The sequence below is a fragment of the Protopterus annectens genome, chromosome 10.part0 (assembly GCF_019279795.1).
Source record: "Protopterus annectens isolate FY-2018-M chromosome 10.part0, PAN1.0, whole genome shotgun sequence".
NCBI classification, from domain to species: Eukaryota; Metazoa; Chordata; order Ceratodontiformes; family Protopteridae; genus Protopterus; species Protopterus annectens.
In genome coordinates, this window is record NC_056744.1 from 720,690,748 (window position 1) to 720,706,169 (window position 15,422).

The 15,422-nt window shown below is 40.1% G+C and overlaps 1 protein-coding gene across 1 annotated transcript in view; it reads right to left on the reverse strand.

The window, feature by feature from the left end:
* DOCK7 (dedicator of cytokinesis 7) overlaps positions 1–15,422 on the reverse strand; it is a 3,076,229-nt gene that overhangs the window by 49,998 nt on the left and 3,010,809 nt on the right. Inside the window, exon 48 of the mRNA XM_044085545.1 lies at positions 12,299–12,442. Coding sequence (XP_043941480.1) covers positions 12,299–12,442 — 144 coding nt within the window. The remainder of the gene's footprint in view (positions 1–12,298; positions 12,443–15,422) is intronic.

Sequence of the window (15,422 nt, forward strand, 5' to 3'; positions counted from 1 at the left end):
GAGGGTGACTGAAAAATGGATACGCAGAGTAGTAGAATGTAAGATGGGAGATGAGCAGTTTGGATTCAGATCAGGATGCAGCACAACTGACCCGATGTTTGCATTGAGACAGATACTTGAGAAGAAGCTAGACATGAGGAGAGAGTCCAACTGGGCATTACTAGACTTGGAGAAAGCATATGACAAGGTCCCAAGAAAGCTGATCTGGGCAGTACTGCAGTGGTCTGAAGTCCTAGAAACATAGGTAGAATTAGTGCAGGCTATGTACAAGGACCCAATGACTCAAGTACGAACAGTGTTCGGCCTCAGAGAAGGGTTCCTAGTGGGTATGGGTGTACATCAGGGTTCAGCTCTGAGCTCACTGCTGTTCACACTGGTGATGGACTACATTAGCAAATCAGTTGTAGGAGACGGATCAACAAAGCTGCTGTATGCAGACGATGTGGCAGTACAAGCAGACTCTGAGCTAGAACTTCAGCAAAGGATAGGAGAATGGAATGCAAATCTGAAGGCACGTGGGATGAAACTAAGCACAGATAAGAAGGTGGTAATGGCAGCAAATTGGGGAAATCAGAAGAAGCTGAGAATACAGGTAGAAGGGAAGATAGTGGAACAGGTAAACAGCTTCACGTATCTGGGAGTAGTAGTTGAGGAGAAGGGTAGTCTGAATGAAGAGGTCAAAGCTAGAATCAGAGGGGTTGCAGCCAACTGACATAGAGTAACAGGTGTAGTCTATGACAGAAGAATGCCAAACAAGCTGTAAGGTGTACAAGACAGTGGTGCGACCAGTACTACTGTATGGTACAGAAACCTGGGCAGTAAAGGCAGAACAGCTGAAGAAGCTAGAGGTGATGAAAATGAAGTGCCTGAGAAAGGTGACAGGATGCACACTGTGGGACAGACAATGAAATGAGGACATAAGAGCAGAAGCCAAAGTAGCTCCAATTGCAGAAAAGATCAAAGAGAACAGATTAAGTTGGTTTGGGCACGTGTAGAAAAGCAGAAGACAATCTGGTGAAGAAGATTTGGAACAGACAGGAAGAAGGTAAGAGGAAACGAGGACATCCAGCAAAGAGGTGGATGGATTATGTGAAAGATCATCTGCGACTGTGAGGCATGAGTGTTGAAGAAGGCAGGAGTGTGGCACTGACAGTTAAGATGGATACCCTGACCCCATGTAAAAGGGGGCTGATGATGATGATGACCAGAATTAAATTTAACAAGCCCTTACTATTTCTAGGCAATTTAGGTCCTGTATCCCAGCTCAAAAAATAATTTCCTTAGTTACACCCATCTGTTCACCCAATATTTCTTACAGAGTACTCTGTATGGAATTTTTGAAGCCTGTCAACTCCTCACACTCCCAAAACATGTTTCTAGTTCCCTCTTTCTTCCCTATCATATCTCTAACATTTGTCAACTACCTACCTCAGGAAAAATTATTTGGAGTCTGCTTGGGGTATAAAAATACCCACACAAACACTTCCAAGTAAAAATCATAAATCTCAAACTTTGTTGTATATTTGAAAGCCATACATATGTTTTCTGATTTATACAGTTATTGTGCAATATTTGTTTTTTATTTATTTATTTTATATTTGTTAACCAGGAAAGTCCGATGGAACGAGCTAATTTTCAGCGGAGGCCCAGGGAGAAATGGTCCAGACACATGTCTTTATAATGTGGGAGGAAACCGGTGCACACGGAGGAAACCCACATGAACGCAGGGAGGACATGCAGACTCTGCACAGAAGGCACCTCAGCCGAGAATCGAACCGGAGAACCTCTTGCTGTGAGGCAACAATGTTAGCGCTGCACCACTGCGCCGTCCAATATTGTATATGCCCTACTTATTAGCCCCTTTTAACAGCAACTTCTGTTCTATAGCCAAGTAAAAACTCTACCAGAACAAGTTTTTTCACTTAATTCCTACATCCATTTCTCCTTGCCTATACTCTGAAATTAATTCCAGATAGTTAACCCAGTCTCTAGCCTGTAGTCCAAATGTCTTCATGGCCTCTTTCCACTCTATTACCCTTCTCTTTCTAGTTATTTGCTCCCAAATACCTTGGTTCCTTTGCTATTTTTCTCCATTAAATTCCAGTCCCATCTTGCTATTTTCTGTACTCCTAACTGCTGTCATCCTATCGGCAGAACATCCTCCTTCCATTCTCATGTTGGTTTAGTTCTTAGAATACTTTCTGCTACTTTAGGAATATAACATCCTAAATGGCAGTTATCATCCTTAAGGATCTGCATCTAAAATCCCATTATCCGTATTTCTTGAATTTCCCTCCCGCTTCATCATCATCCCTTTCCACTGTGAATTAGAGCTTTCTACTTGTGTTATGCATATGTTGTCCCTTCACATCAGGAAATACTCCTTGTTTTTTTATTGGAAGGATCAACTTATCCCACTTGACCCTTGCCCTCTTTCCCTTCCAGATAATATCCTTCTATTCTACTCTATTAATGACTGACCACAACTTCTATTCTGGTTGATAAATATATGCCTGATCTGTATAAAGGGACTAAAAACATTTTCAGTGCTTGTATTTTGTTATCCATACCCACAAACAATTTCTCCAAGATACTCTCCATTCAAGATTTTTCTCTCTCTGAAGCATTTTACTTTGGAACATTTGAAAAGGTTTCACTGGCAAAGTCTCTCTATGAATAGTTTTATTGTTAGAAGAATGACAAACAGAGTCCCCTTCTGTTTGATGGCTCACTTTTTGTTAGATAAACTTTTGTATTTCCTTCTTAGCCTGTTCTGCATCAAAAAACGTCTTTGATCTTCTGGGAAAAAAAATTTTGAAAACAGCTAAATATAGTAACTTAAATCTCACACCTACCTCTTGACATTCCCTGATTGCTGGGATAAATTTGCTTTGAGCTGCCCTTTCAAATAACAAATCCTGCTGCGGAATACCAGTCCAGTTGCTTATTTGCACTTTCATAAAATTAATAGTCTGTTCCTTCCAGTTTCTTTGGTACAGCAGAAAATCTCAGGTTTTCTCTTTGTGCTCTGTCCTCTTAACTACCATTTTTTGAAACAACTCTTGGTAAGTCTCAAACTCAAGTCAGCTTTTTCTTCATTTACAACTTCTGATTTTTTTTTGCAATTTTTTTTATCAGTTCATCTGAATAACTGCTTAAAGCTTAATTGATTTGGTCCAGCTTTAGTTTAAGTTGATATACGCCTTCAACTTTTCATTTATTTTAATCAGCTCTGTGTACATCTAATTTACTTTTTTTTCTCTAAATTACTGGAAACCAACTCTTGCACCAAAGCTAGAACCTAAACTGCTTTTTGCTGAACAGCTGCAAGATCCTTCCCAGTCCGTGTTTTTTCTTCACTTTTTCTAGCTGAATTTCTTTCGGGAAGTCAAAGTTTCTTCATTGCTGGCATCCAAGCAGTGTACTAGCCAGCAACCGAATTTTACTAAAGCCAGCAGAATTACTAGTCCCTATTTCTCAGTTTCCAGGCTGGGAGAGTTGAAATTAAGCTACTGACCAGTAGAGGTGATGGAAGTCCATAATTTGCTCTCTTTGACCTTTTCTGCAAATTGGAGCTACTTTGGCTTCTGCTCCTTTGTCCTCATTTCTATGCTTGTTGCTTGTCCCGCAGTGTGCATACTACCACCTGCCTCAGGCATTCCTCAACTGTTCTACCTTTGCTGCCCAGGTTTCTGTACCATACAGTAGTACTGGTCACACTACTGTTTTGTACACCTTACTTTTCAGCTTTCTTGGCATTCCACTATTTTCTCTTCTATCTCAGTTCATAACATCTTTTGATTTCCCCAGTTTGCTGCCATTACAACTGTCTTAACTGTCTGTACTCAGTTTTGCACCTTCACATTTTGCATTATATTCCCCTACCCTTTGCTGAAGTTCCTGCTCACAGTCTGCTTGTAATGCCACATCATCTCTATATAGCAACTTTGATCTGTCCCCCTCAGACCTATTTGCTAATGTAGTCTATCACCTGTATGAACAGCAGTGGGCTCAAAGCTGAACTCTGATGCACACCCACTCTCGCTGGGAACACCTCTGTCAGACACACTCTTCATACTTGGGTCATTGGTTCCTTGTACATAGACTGCACTAATTCTACCAATGTTTCTGGGAATTCAAACCATTGCAGGACTGTCCAAATCAGCTTTCTAGGGACCTTGTCACATGCTTTATTCAAGGCTAGGAATGCCCAATTGGACTCTCTCCTCATCTCTAAGTTCTTCTCAATCATCTGTCTCACTGCAAACACTGGGTTAGTTATGCTGCATCTGAATTTGAGCTACTCACCTCACATCTTACTTTCTACTGCTCTGCATTCTTTTAACACCCTCTCCAGAACTTTCATGCAGTGTGACAGGAGTTTGATAACTTGGTATTACAAACAGTTGTGGATATCCCCTTTATTCTTGTACACTGGTACTAGTATGCATATTCCCAGTCATCTGGGATATGCCTTTCTCTCCACATTGCTGTAAGTACCCTCAGGAGTTATTTCTTCCCTACCTCACCCAATATATGCTGTAATCTCATCTGAGTCTGCTGCTTTTCCTACTTCTTCTAGGGTGAGCTCCTTCTCTTCTTTCATAGTAGGCTGTGTCCAGGCCAGTACAATTTATATGGGGTTTTCTTCATTCAGAAGCTGTTGGAAGTAATCCTTCCATCTGCTCCTGATGTCCTGTGGACTGGTGAGCAGGTTGTTGCTGGCATTCCTTATGAAGAGTGTCTAACAATCTTCTTTATCTTTCTGTATTTGCCTTACAACCTGATACAGTTTCTTTGTGTCATTGACTGAGTCATTTTCCAGAATTTGCTAGAGTGCCTCTGATGCCTTTTTCTTTGCTACTGCAACTCCTCTCTTAGCCTCTTTGTTAGCCAGTCAGTATTTCTTTCTAGTTTGGTCCGTCTTTTCTGTCATTCATTTTTTCTTGTACTCCTCCTTTCTTTTGATGACTTTCTGGACTTCTGCATTCCATTACCAGCTTTCCTTATGTATCTTATTTCCATACCTGGCTCGGCCACATATCTGTTCTGAAGTCTTCACATATGCTGTTTTGAGGCACTGCCATTCTTCTTCCAGTCCACCAATTTTCTTTTCTTGAAGTGCTAGAGACCTGAGTAATTCCTTGAACTGTTGTGCTTTCTCTCCAGTCAACTTCCGGGTCATCAGTCTTGTCTCTGTTGACCTCACAGCCTTTTCTGACCACCGCTTGCAGCTTAACAACCAGTGACTTATGCTGTGGGTTGGATGTTTCTCTGGGGAGGACTTTGTAATTACTGATTCCACCTCAGTGCCCTTTCCTTTCTAGGAGGAGGTCTACCTGAGTTTCATGTTGGCCACTCTTGTATGTGTACGTAACTTGTGACTCTCTCACTGAGCCATGTGTTGGTCACCATCAAGCCATCTACCAGAGAGAAGTCTAGAATGGCATCTTCTTCATTATTCCTGTTGCCCCACCCCAGTGGACACTGGCAGTCCTCATAGCCTGTTCTGTCTATCCAGATATGTGCATACAGGTCACCAATTATCAACACCAGGTCATGCAACTGCTGTCTGAAGCCACTATTTTCCTCACTATCCAACCCTGCTGTGGAGTATAGGCTGAGATTATGAATACTGCCCTATCATTAGGCTGGAGGCTGACTGCCATGAGTATATCACTAATTCTGATAAAATCCCTCACTGTCTTCTGAAGCCTCTCTCATCACAATTCCCACATCACTTCTAGTCTCATCACAATTCCCACATCACTTCTAGACTGTCCTCCCCTTGAAGTAGGCTCTGGATCTCAAGCCAACTGGCTCTGCTGCACTGTCCTTCCATCTTGTCTCCTGGATAAACAGGATGTCCAGCCTACTTCTTACCATCAAGTCATCCACTTCCAAGCTTGGTCCTATCAGTGAACCTACAATGAGTCTTGCAATTCTGAGTTCATGCTTGGCATGTTGATTGGTTTTACACACAGCTTTCGCTCACAGCTATCCCAGGTAATCCAAGCTGGGCAACTTATTGACCCAGAGCTGCAGGGCTTTATGGCAGACACACCCTGGCCAATAGGAGCACATACACCTCTCCCACTATAGGTCAGAGTAGACTGATCCTCAACCCACTTATCAAGGGCAAATACCCATGCCCATTTTTGGTGACATCAGTCAACATGACCAAATCACCTACAGTCATATTTTGCACAGTCAAGTGGCTAGCCCTGCCACTGTATGCAGTCTGTGATCCATGCTCTCTAATCTAAAGTGGCGGGTCTATATAACTCTTCCCTCTACAGGGCACCATCTTGGATGAGTATGAGATGAAAACACTTCACATATTTTTGGGAGGTAGGAGGGACCCCACATAGACACAGGGAGAACAAGCAAATTCCATACAGGCATTGGCCGGAGGTCAGGATCAAACCTTGTATCTTGTGCATGGGAGGTGAAGAACTTAACCATTATGACTAGTCTCTTTATAGAGGTGAGTCATACTTTTAATGATACACTAAATCAAGGTCCGAGTTGGTGGTAGCTCGGATGGATGTAAAAGATTGCATGGGCCCTGTCAAAATGATTAGGGGAAACTTTCTGTGGTCTTAGCCAAATTTCCATCAATACACAAAATGCCAACTCAGCTGTCCAGTAAAAGCAGACATAGACCTACTGCTGCTACTAGGACATATCCAATCAACAAAAGTAAATAATGAAAATATTAAGTTTCCAGTTAAATGTTTCCAAGTGAGGTCTTTTGTTAAAAATGGTTTGAAATTTTGGTCACATTTTAAATGTCTGTTATAGCCTTTTGACTCTGAACTCAGTGGGGAACTAAGTGGCTTACTGTAATGCATCGCTGCAGTGTTTAAAGGCTGCAGCAAATAGTGTGAATCTGAATGTTTTGTTTAGAAGCTTTTTTTTTTCCAATCATTTTTTTTATTTTTTGTCTATCACTTGCCATCAGCTGAGTACTGGCACCTTTACTCAATATCCAAAACCATCACTGACAGGAGAGAGCTACACCCTAGTATAATGTCAGTCAGTCGGGCTCTTTATTAGAACATCTTTAACCTTCACTCAGTGCAGTGTGTATTATGACATCAGTGAGTGTCCAATTCCAGGACATCTACACTGTCCCATACAATCATTACACTCGCCAGGTAGAGCTCCCGGCCTCCAACATGGGAAATTAGCCTGGAAGACACAAATCTGTACTCCCCATCCAAAAGAAGAAAAGTTACTAAGCTTGAACCTCTTCACCCCACCCCTGTGCCTCACCACTCATTTTTCTTGAGTATTTGAAAAAATCTCTGTTTTTTTCAGCAGAATAGGGTATTTCACATGGGCCATAGTCAGCTGAGGGCTAAAGCACTCTCTAAGTCACAGCTTTCCTGGCAGTTCTAAAGAAAAAAGATTGTAGTTTTAATGAGTGAAAGCTCTATAAATAAATCTCTTGAATAACACAATTTATCTGTGGTGACCCCTAACCGGGAAAAGCCGAAAGACACAACAACATTATTTTTATTTTTCTATATGAAAGCATTTTGCTATGAAACTGCAGGGAGATTTTCACCTTACTTTGCACCCTGTTATCAATCAACTTCAGAGTACACCTACACTATGACCCTGCCTCCACACGTCTCACTCTTTGGCTCCAAATGCTACCCTTTAGCACTGCAGTGAAACACACTATCATCTTTCCTAAGATGAGAGAAGAGAAGCATTTCTGTAGTCCACTGTGGTGTACAGTGCTTTGATCGGCAAATGCCTTATCAAAGTGGAACTTTACAGCATGATGCTATGAATGTCCTGGCTACTTCTTGAGTTCAAAACTCTTGATGAGGGACAGCTACTCTCTGTTGGAAAAATGGCAGTTTGGGAACAGGAACAACTTCTACCCTGCATTCTGTAATGCAGAAATTGAAATTTTTTTGTCACCTGCCTTCATCAGCTGATTCTAGAGAAAAGCCAACTCCTGGCTACTTCTGTACCCACTTGTACAAAAAAAAAAAAAAAAAAAGGCCTAACAGTTAAACCTCAGTGTGGGGCTGCAAAAGAGGACTGAAACTCCTTAAAGTGCTGAAAGGGTTTTTCTGCTGGATGTCTTATGTGGGAGCACAAGAAACTGACTGCTTAAAACTTATGATAATGCTTAGGCTTGTTTTTAGTAAGTACATTTTTTTCTGGGTATGCAAAGGCTTCTTAAACAGTAGTGTCTGTGTACTGATTGCATTTGTTGGCCATCTTATTTTAAAGCAAGGGTTTAATACTTGAACAGAAATACTGTTCTGCAACTGTTCAATATATGTCACATGGAGTGCCTCAAATAACTCATTAATTCACAATATATGAAGAGACAAGTGACGAGGAGTACACAAATGCCTCAGCCCTAATAAAAATGCTATTGAAAATTATGCAGACTTATCATGTCTTGCAATGCAAACTTTCCTTTTGTAAAAGCAGACACTTTTGTGGTAACTGTTTCTAAAGCGATTGCTTTACATGTATTGTTCAAGACTATTTTCAGCTTGAGAATGTATTGTTACCAGAGTTCTACGCATTAAAATTACATGTATTCTTACATTTTAATTAAAATATACCAGAAGCAAGTGCATTGCGAATAATACATTAATGAGCAATACTGTAAGAGAGCATTTGAAAGCAAATTTCGAAACAGAAAAAGGAAAACACTCAAAAGCAATTGTCTTATGGGCAGTTACTACAGAAAATACTCAAGCAGTTTACATAAAAAAAGCATTTGGATTTTTTCTTTAGCAAGATATATTAGGAAGTAAACAGATTTACCATGAAAATTGCAGTAATTAAGGGAGGCAGATTAATTTGTTTATGCAGGTCTGATATAATGCAGGTTAACTGTAATTTAAACAGGCTGCATTTAATAACAGCTAACAGTCACATTAAATCAGTCTAGCATAAGCAGCGTGGATCTCTCAGCCTTTACTACAGCAGTTTTTTATGGCAAATTTGTGTGAATACCAGCATGCTTGAAAAGTAAAGCAGGTGTTGTGTTTAAAAAAAAAAAAAAAAATTTTTATATATATATATATATATATATATATATATATATATATATATATATATATATAGGTCTACTTCAGAATGTCGACCGTTCAGAATGCTGACTTTCATATGGCCGACACCATATGATCAACATTCCGAAAGACCGACATCCTGAAATAGCACCATTTACCTACCTGTAAAGACAGTAAGATTGTGTTATGCAGGGGGGGGGACAAGCCCCCCTGCACCCCCCCCCACACCCCTTGCTACTTAAATATTCTCATTCCAAGATCGCACTACAGTGCAGGAAAGGGTACTCTCCCAGTCCCGCATTGTAGCGGGATCTCCACTATCATCTGTCGGCCTTTTAAACGTTCGCTCACATGGTGTCGGCCATATGAGTTTTGAACATTTGAAAAATTCAAACAAATGAAGGACTCCCATATATATATATATATATATATATATATATATATATATATATATACAGGAGTACTTCAAATAATCTAAACAGTAGAAGATTATCAACAGCCTAAATACTGACACAAAAATATCTAAACAAACACAGCACCAGCAAATAATATTTAAACACAAATATTTACAATATGCAGGAAGCGGTGAAGACTCAAAGTGAAAATGCATCCCAACAGTTTATTAATCCCAAAGAAATACAGACCATTACACACTTTCAAAGAATATGCAAACAGCTCTGCTCTGGTTCCAGTGACAGGAAAGAAGAAAGAACTGATGAGAATGGCACTTCCTAATGATGCTCTCGTCAATAATGCAGGTCCATAAGAAAGAGCAGAAGCCAACAGAAATGCATAAAAAGCACCACTCCCTACAGGGAAGAGGATCTATAAAATCAAGTGCTTGTTGAATGAGACTGACCAGTGTTCAGACAGCTAGGAAATGACCCGATATTTTTTACAACAGCAGCTTGTAAGTAACATGTAGTATTCCCGTACACCTTTGTTATTAAACTGCAGTGCTCTACACTCTAATGCAGGGGTGTAGGAATCAAATTCCATTTTGTACTCAAAGGCTCTCGGTGATACCCCCCCCCCTTGGACTCCCATCACTTGAAAATGGAAACATCTCTCAAAATGCTGCCCACCCACACTTAATAAAGGTAAATAACATTTTAGCTGTTCCCTCTAAAACTATTAAAGACATTGCTTTTAGGTTAGCAATATTGCACCTGTTGCTGGAGGCATTCATTTAGACATTTGTAGATATAATATGACTGAGAAAAGCAATACATGTACAAAGAGTATGCCTGGCTACACCCTTGCTCTAATGCATCTGTTCAGATACTCAGTAAAACAGATATATCAGTATTTCTTACAGGTGAAAAAGGACACTGGCCACTACTGTGTTCTTTCTGTTTCTACAGCACATGCACAAATGGTATTACAATTACTGACAGGGAGAAGTGTCTGCATGGATTCATTTCACTTAAATTTCACTCAGGGTAATTGCAAATACATATCCATGATACAGAGAATGGTGCAGGTCTGCCATGGAAGACATATGAGACCAGGGACATCAGAATATTTGATGTAGCTATACTGCAAGGGACTCTCTTGAAGCTGTATTAGGTGTCTCTAGAAATACAAATGTTCCAAGCAGTGATGTAAGATGTTTTTTGCTTCACAACTCTAGACTGCTATGTTTCCCATACAAAGATTCCCATCCCACAATAACAAGGTACTTATTTTACAGTCAAAGATTTATAATACAGGTGCAATCTTAAATAAATTGCTTTTGCAGACAGGCTGTGCATCTATGCATCTTTCACGTCTCCCAGTTTCTAAATTCTAAAAATCCAATCTCCAAAGTTACACAAACTCGGGGAATGGGACTGTTCCACGTTTCTCAGAGCTAGTGTGACCTCAAGTTATATATTTATATATTAGGGGAGAGGGGAAAAGCCCCCTTCAAAACTGCTTCAACATACTTTTGTTATCATGTTTCAGTGGTCAGCTGGGATTATAAAGTAGACTCAAGAGAAGCATGAGTTGGTAACTCTTAACGGGCCTCTAGTAAATCCTTTATTAACCATGGCTGAGCATTAATGAAAATTTGACATTCCTATAAAAATAAGCTCTCCATTGCCGGGTAGTCAACCATGTTATATGCTGCTGCTGCTGCTGCTGTCTCTCCAAAAACTGTAAACCTACTAAAGAACATGCCTGATTACATGCTTATACATATGTGTAAGTAACCAATAGGGTAAACATTTGAAATCCTGGGAAATGGAATACAGAGTTCTGGAAGTTGGAGACTACGTCCAAAGCTTCCATTTTTAACAATATTCCCTTTTCTGTGAGGTATGGTGATCGCAGAGTTGGTGTGCACACAAGGTCAGGGGTGAGGGTTTGCCCCCACATCAGGCATCAGGGGGTGTAGGGGGCTCTTCCCTCCTGGAAAAAATTTTAAAGGAGAAAAGTGATGCTAAATGTTCACTCTTTTCCAGTGTTTTCAGTCTGTTTTTTTTCAGAGTTTCAGGACTTGGTATCACTAGTCCTGTCATTTCTATAGGGAGCTAACCAATAGGTTGCAATCTGTACCACTAAATGTGGATTTTCAGGAAATACATAACTCAGAAGTAAAGGATTCCACAAAAACACCAGCATAATGATATATGGTACAGACAGTTGTGATAACTTTTATGTTTATAATTTTGTGGCCTCTGTGAAAACATTTCAGTCACCTTTTTAGTTTTATGTTGCTGTGGATGTATCATGAAGGCAAACAAGGTTAGTATTGAAGGAGCTTGGTGTGATTATGTAACCACAGTGTTTTGTGTTTCAAATGACTGTTTCTCCTGCCGGTATTGCTGAATTACAAAGCAGTAGGTGAATTGGATGCATTAAATTGGCCATAAGTGTGCGAGCATGCATGAGTGCATGTGTGTAGTATGGAAGAATAACAGCGGCAGGGCGAGCCACCTCGTGGTATTAACACTGACTCTAGATGACTGTCATCATTGATGTGACACCATGACCACATGTGCAAATAAATGGGAAACTGGTGTGTAAACAGATGGATGGATTGTTATACATGGTCAGCTGTCAAATCAAAACACAAAATAAGGAACTCTAAATTCTGCCAGTTACATTACTGGTAATGCACTTTACCATCTATAAATGTAAATTCAACAACATAAAGCTTCACCAGCACTACTTCCAAACCAAGTAATACACACATAAGAAATATGAAATGATTACTGGATAGAAGTCTATAAAGTGTTGTTGAAAATTTTCTTACTTACTTGGTTTACTGTCGTTCCTACGGAGCCTTGGAGAACCATCTGAAGCATCTTGGGATCTGCAGGATCCTGATGAGTAGCAAAAGCCAGCTCCTGTGTTTTCTTCTGCATGTCTTCTATGGCCACTTCAATTGGTGTTGAGATAATCTGAAGGGATTACATTAGTTCTCAATGCATTTTCAGAATAGATGAGTATCTGATACTGAGGCATGTCCTTTGAGACAATGTACATCACATTTAAAGCTTCACTTCTGCTGACAGCTGCATGTACACCGACAGATAGCATACAAAAGAATAGTAAATGAGGTATGCAAAGAACTCCACTCACATGGCATCCAGGTTCAGCTTTCTTAAGAAAAAGCAATCTTTGCTTTAAAAAACAAAGAAGTAAATGCACCTGGATAAGTACTCTTTGTGTTGAAACTTTCTACCAAGCTGATTAGCCATTTTTTACTATATGAAAGAAAGTGCATGACCTAATATGGGTAAATGAATGAGCCACCACTGAGCTTTAGGGATACTGCTGCCACATCCTACTAATGTACCGTAGACAAAAAACATACAGATGCTTAGTCATGCTGCTACTGTTCAGCATGCAAGAAGACTAGGCACTACACCTCTTCCACTGCCTCTCAGAACAAGCTACCCTAAATGCACTTTTTGTAGAGTATTCTATGTACCCTGTTCACTGGTCAACCTTCTTGACAGAAAATGGATACTCATTTTCATTCTCAGCTGCTTATTTAGTATAGTATTCTATGTATGCATTTATAGAAAAAAAAAAAAGCCAAAGATTATATCCATTCATTCCTCCCCATACAATTAAACAGATGGGATTTCTGGAACGTAGTGGCCTCTCAAGTCCAGCACTGAGTCACTCAGCTACTAACTTTGAATTTAGCTTCAGGATTCAAGTGTAAAAACACATCAACTTCTTTCAGGTTTCTAAGTTTGCCTTTTTTTTCTGTGGGAACCCACTACCATAATTGAGAGCCAACTGATATTACCAGTTCTTATCTGCTGTGGTTCAAACCAGGTCTCCTTATACTCACCGTTTATATCCAGATCACCCTTTTGCTTCATGTACTCAAGCGAGTATGTCAAGTACCTAGATGGCACCAGTTAAATCTGCTTAATGGCTTATTCTAATTAGCAGTACCATTGCTCTGTCAGAAATCCTGACATGTTGTACATAGATCTTCCTCAAACACACATCTAGTCAAGTAATCACAATGAATTTTTACAATGTCTCATGCTAAAGGGTCCGATGAATGCTGCTGGCGGCAACCACATGTACAGTGAGACAGCAATCCTTCAAGTGCAATGTTCTGTGAATTCAAGGTATAAACATGAATATTCTTATGTTTTCAATCATTGGGTAACTTTCAAAGTCATTGAACAGTTGTTTACTGGGTCCTGGACTTCAGCACAAGTTCCACTAATGCAGCAATGAGCAACCAGGATGAAGGAGAGGATGCATTTCACTGGACCTAAGAGGACACAAATTTAACAGTGAATATTCACCGAGTCATTATATACTGTTCATAAAGAAATAAAGTGAATTGCTTAAAAGAAGAAGAAATGGTCCTTTCTGCTTGTCTGTGTGGAGTCTGCATGTCCTCCCTGTGGTTGTGTGGGCATTCGAAAGACATGCGTAAATGGGCGTGCCTTTGTTGAAGGTTGAACGTCGAACTGGCACCTCGGCGTTCGTCAAAATCAACTGCCAATCATTAGTGGACCGGAGTTCAGCTGTGGCGACCCCTAACCGGGAATAGCCGAAAGACAACAACAGTGTGCGCAGCTGGATCAGTTGGATGAATAATTAAAAATTCCACAGCACTTGTTTTATGAAGAGATGGGAGTGTTTTTGATTTTTACTTAAAACCATAATAAATGTACTGACCCTGAATGGCCTCTGTAGGTCCTGTTTCAGGCCGACTAATAAGCAAACCTGTATGTTATCCAACCCTACAGAAGCAGTGTTCTTGTCCTTAGATACTGCCTTAAGGACTTGTTCAAGGGAGGTACGAGGGCGGGGGATGTAGATGCAGGTATGAGATATGGAAATGTAGGAGGGGAGAGGAGGTTAAGCTAGAGCTGAACTTATCCTTTAGTAAACTAGCTATGTCCTCTGGTTCCAAGTATGTGACATCAGTTACTATTCACTTTGCACAGTGCTGGGCATTGTTTCTAATGTTTCTAACATAGTTAAATAAGTCTTTGTGATTGTCTTTTGCCTGGGTGGCAATTTTTGTCACATATCTGGCTTTGATTGATTTGATCATGGTCTGCAGTCCCTTGTTAAGTTTAGCAAGAATTTTTTTTTTTTAATTTGTATTTATTTATTTATATATATTGTATCTTGACAGCTGCATTTACTGTTGTATGCAATGTGCTTTTTTTTTCTTTTATTATAGAGCCTACTTATATTTGGGTTCCTCCACAGGTGTTTATTTTCAGAGCTGGCACTATTTATTTCAGAGGGGGACAGATGCATCTATGCAGCTATTCATATGTTTACAGTTTGCAGTAAAGGATTCTGCATAAGCAGTGAAGTCATCGAGCCATAAGGGGATGCTGAATTTAGCCAGGTCATCACTCATTTTCAGTAGAGTAGCCTTGGCATAATCTCTGAATACAGAGGTATTTGAGGATACTTCTGGCTACCCTCTTAAGCTTAATATGACTGATTTGTGGTCTGATATGACCATGCTAGTAGTTACAATTGGTAGACAGCAGAGCAGTCTCATATTAGTGAGGATCGAGTCCAGGATTTTATCACTCCTAGATGGTGTGCGGACCAACTGGTCCAGAGAGCTTGTGATGGGGCAAAGTCTAGAAATGTCTGGTCATACATGCTAGAGGATATATATGCCTTCCAGTTAATGGAGAGTTAGTTGAAGTCCCGTAGAAAAAATGGTGTTTGGCTTAATGCATGGGGATTCCATACTAGTTAGGTGGTAGTTATGGGCTGAGAGGGCATAGAGCAGGTACTAGTCAGCCATGATGTGATAAGGGATCATGTGAATGGTAACTTGGACAAGGAGAATGTAGAAGAGAACATGTGTTGTAACTTTAGGAAGCATTTCAAAGTGAGGGCATGTACATACATATAGAGAGCATGTGC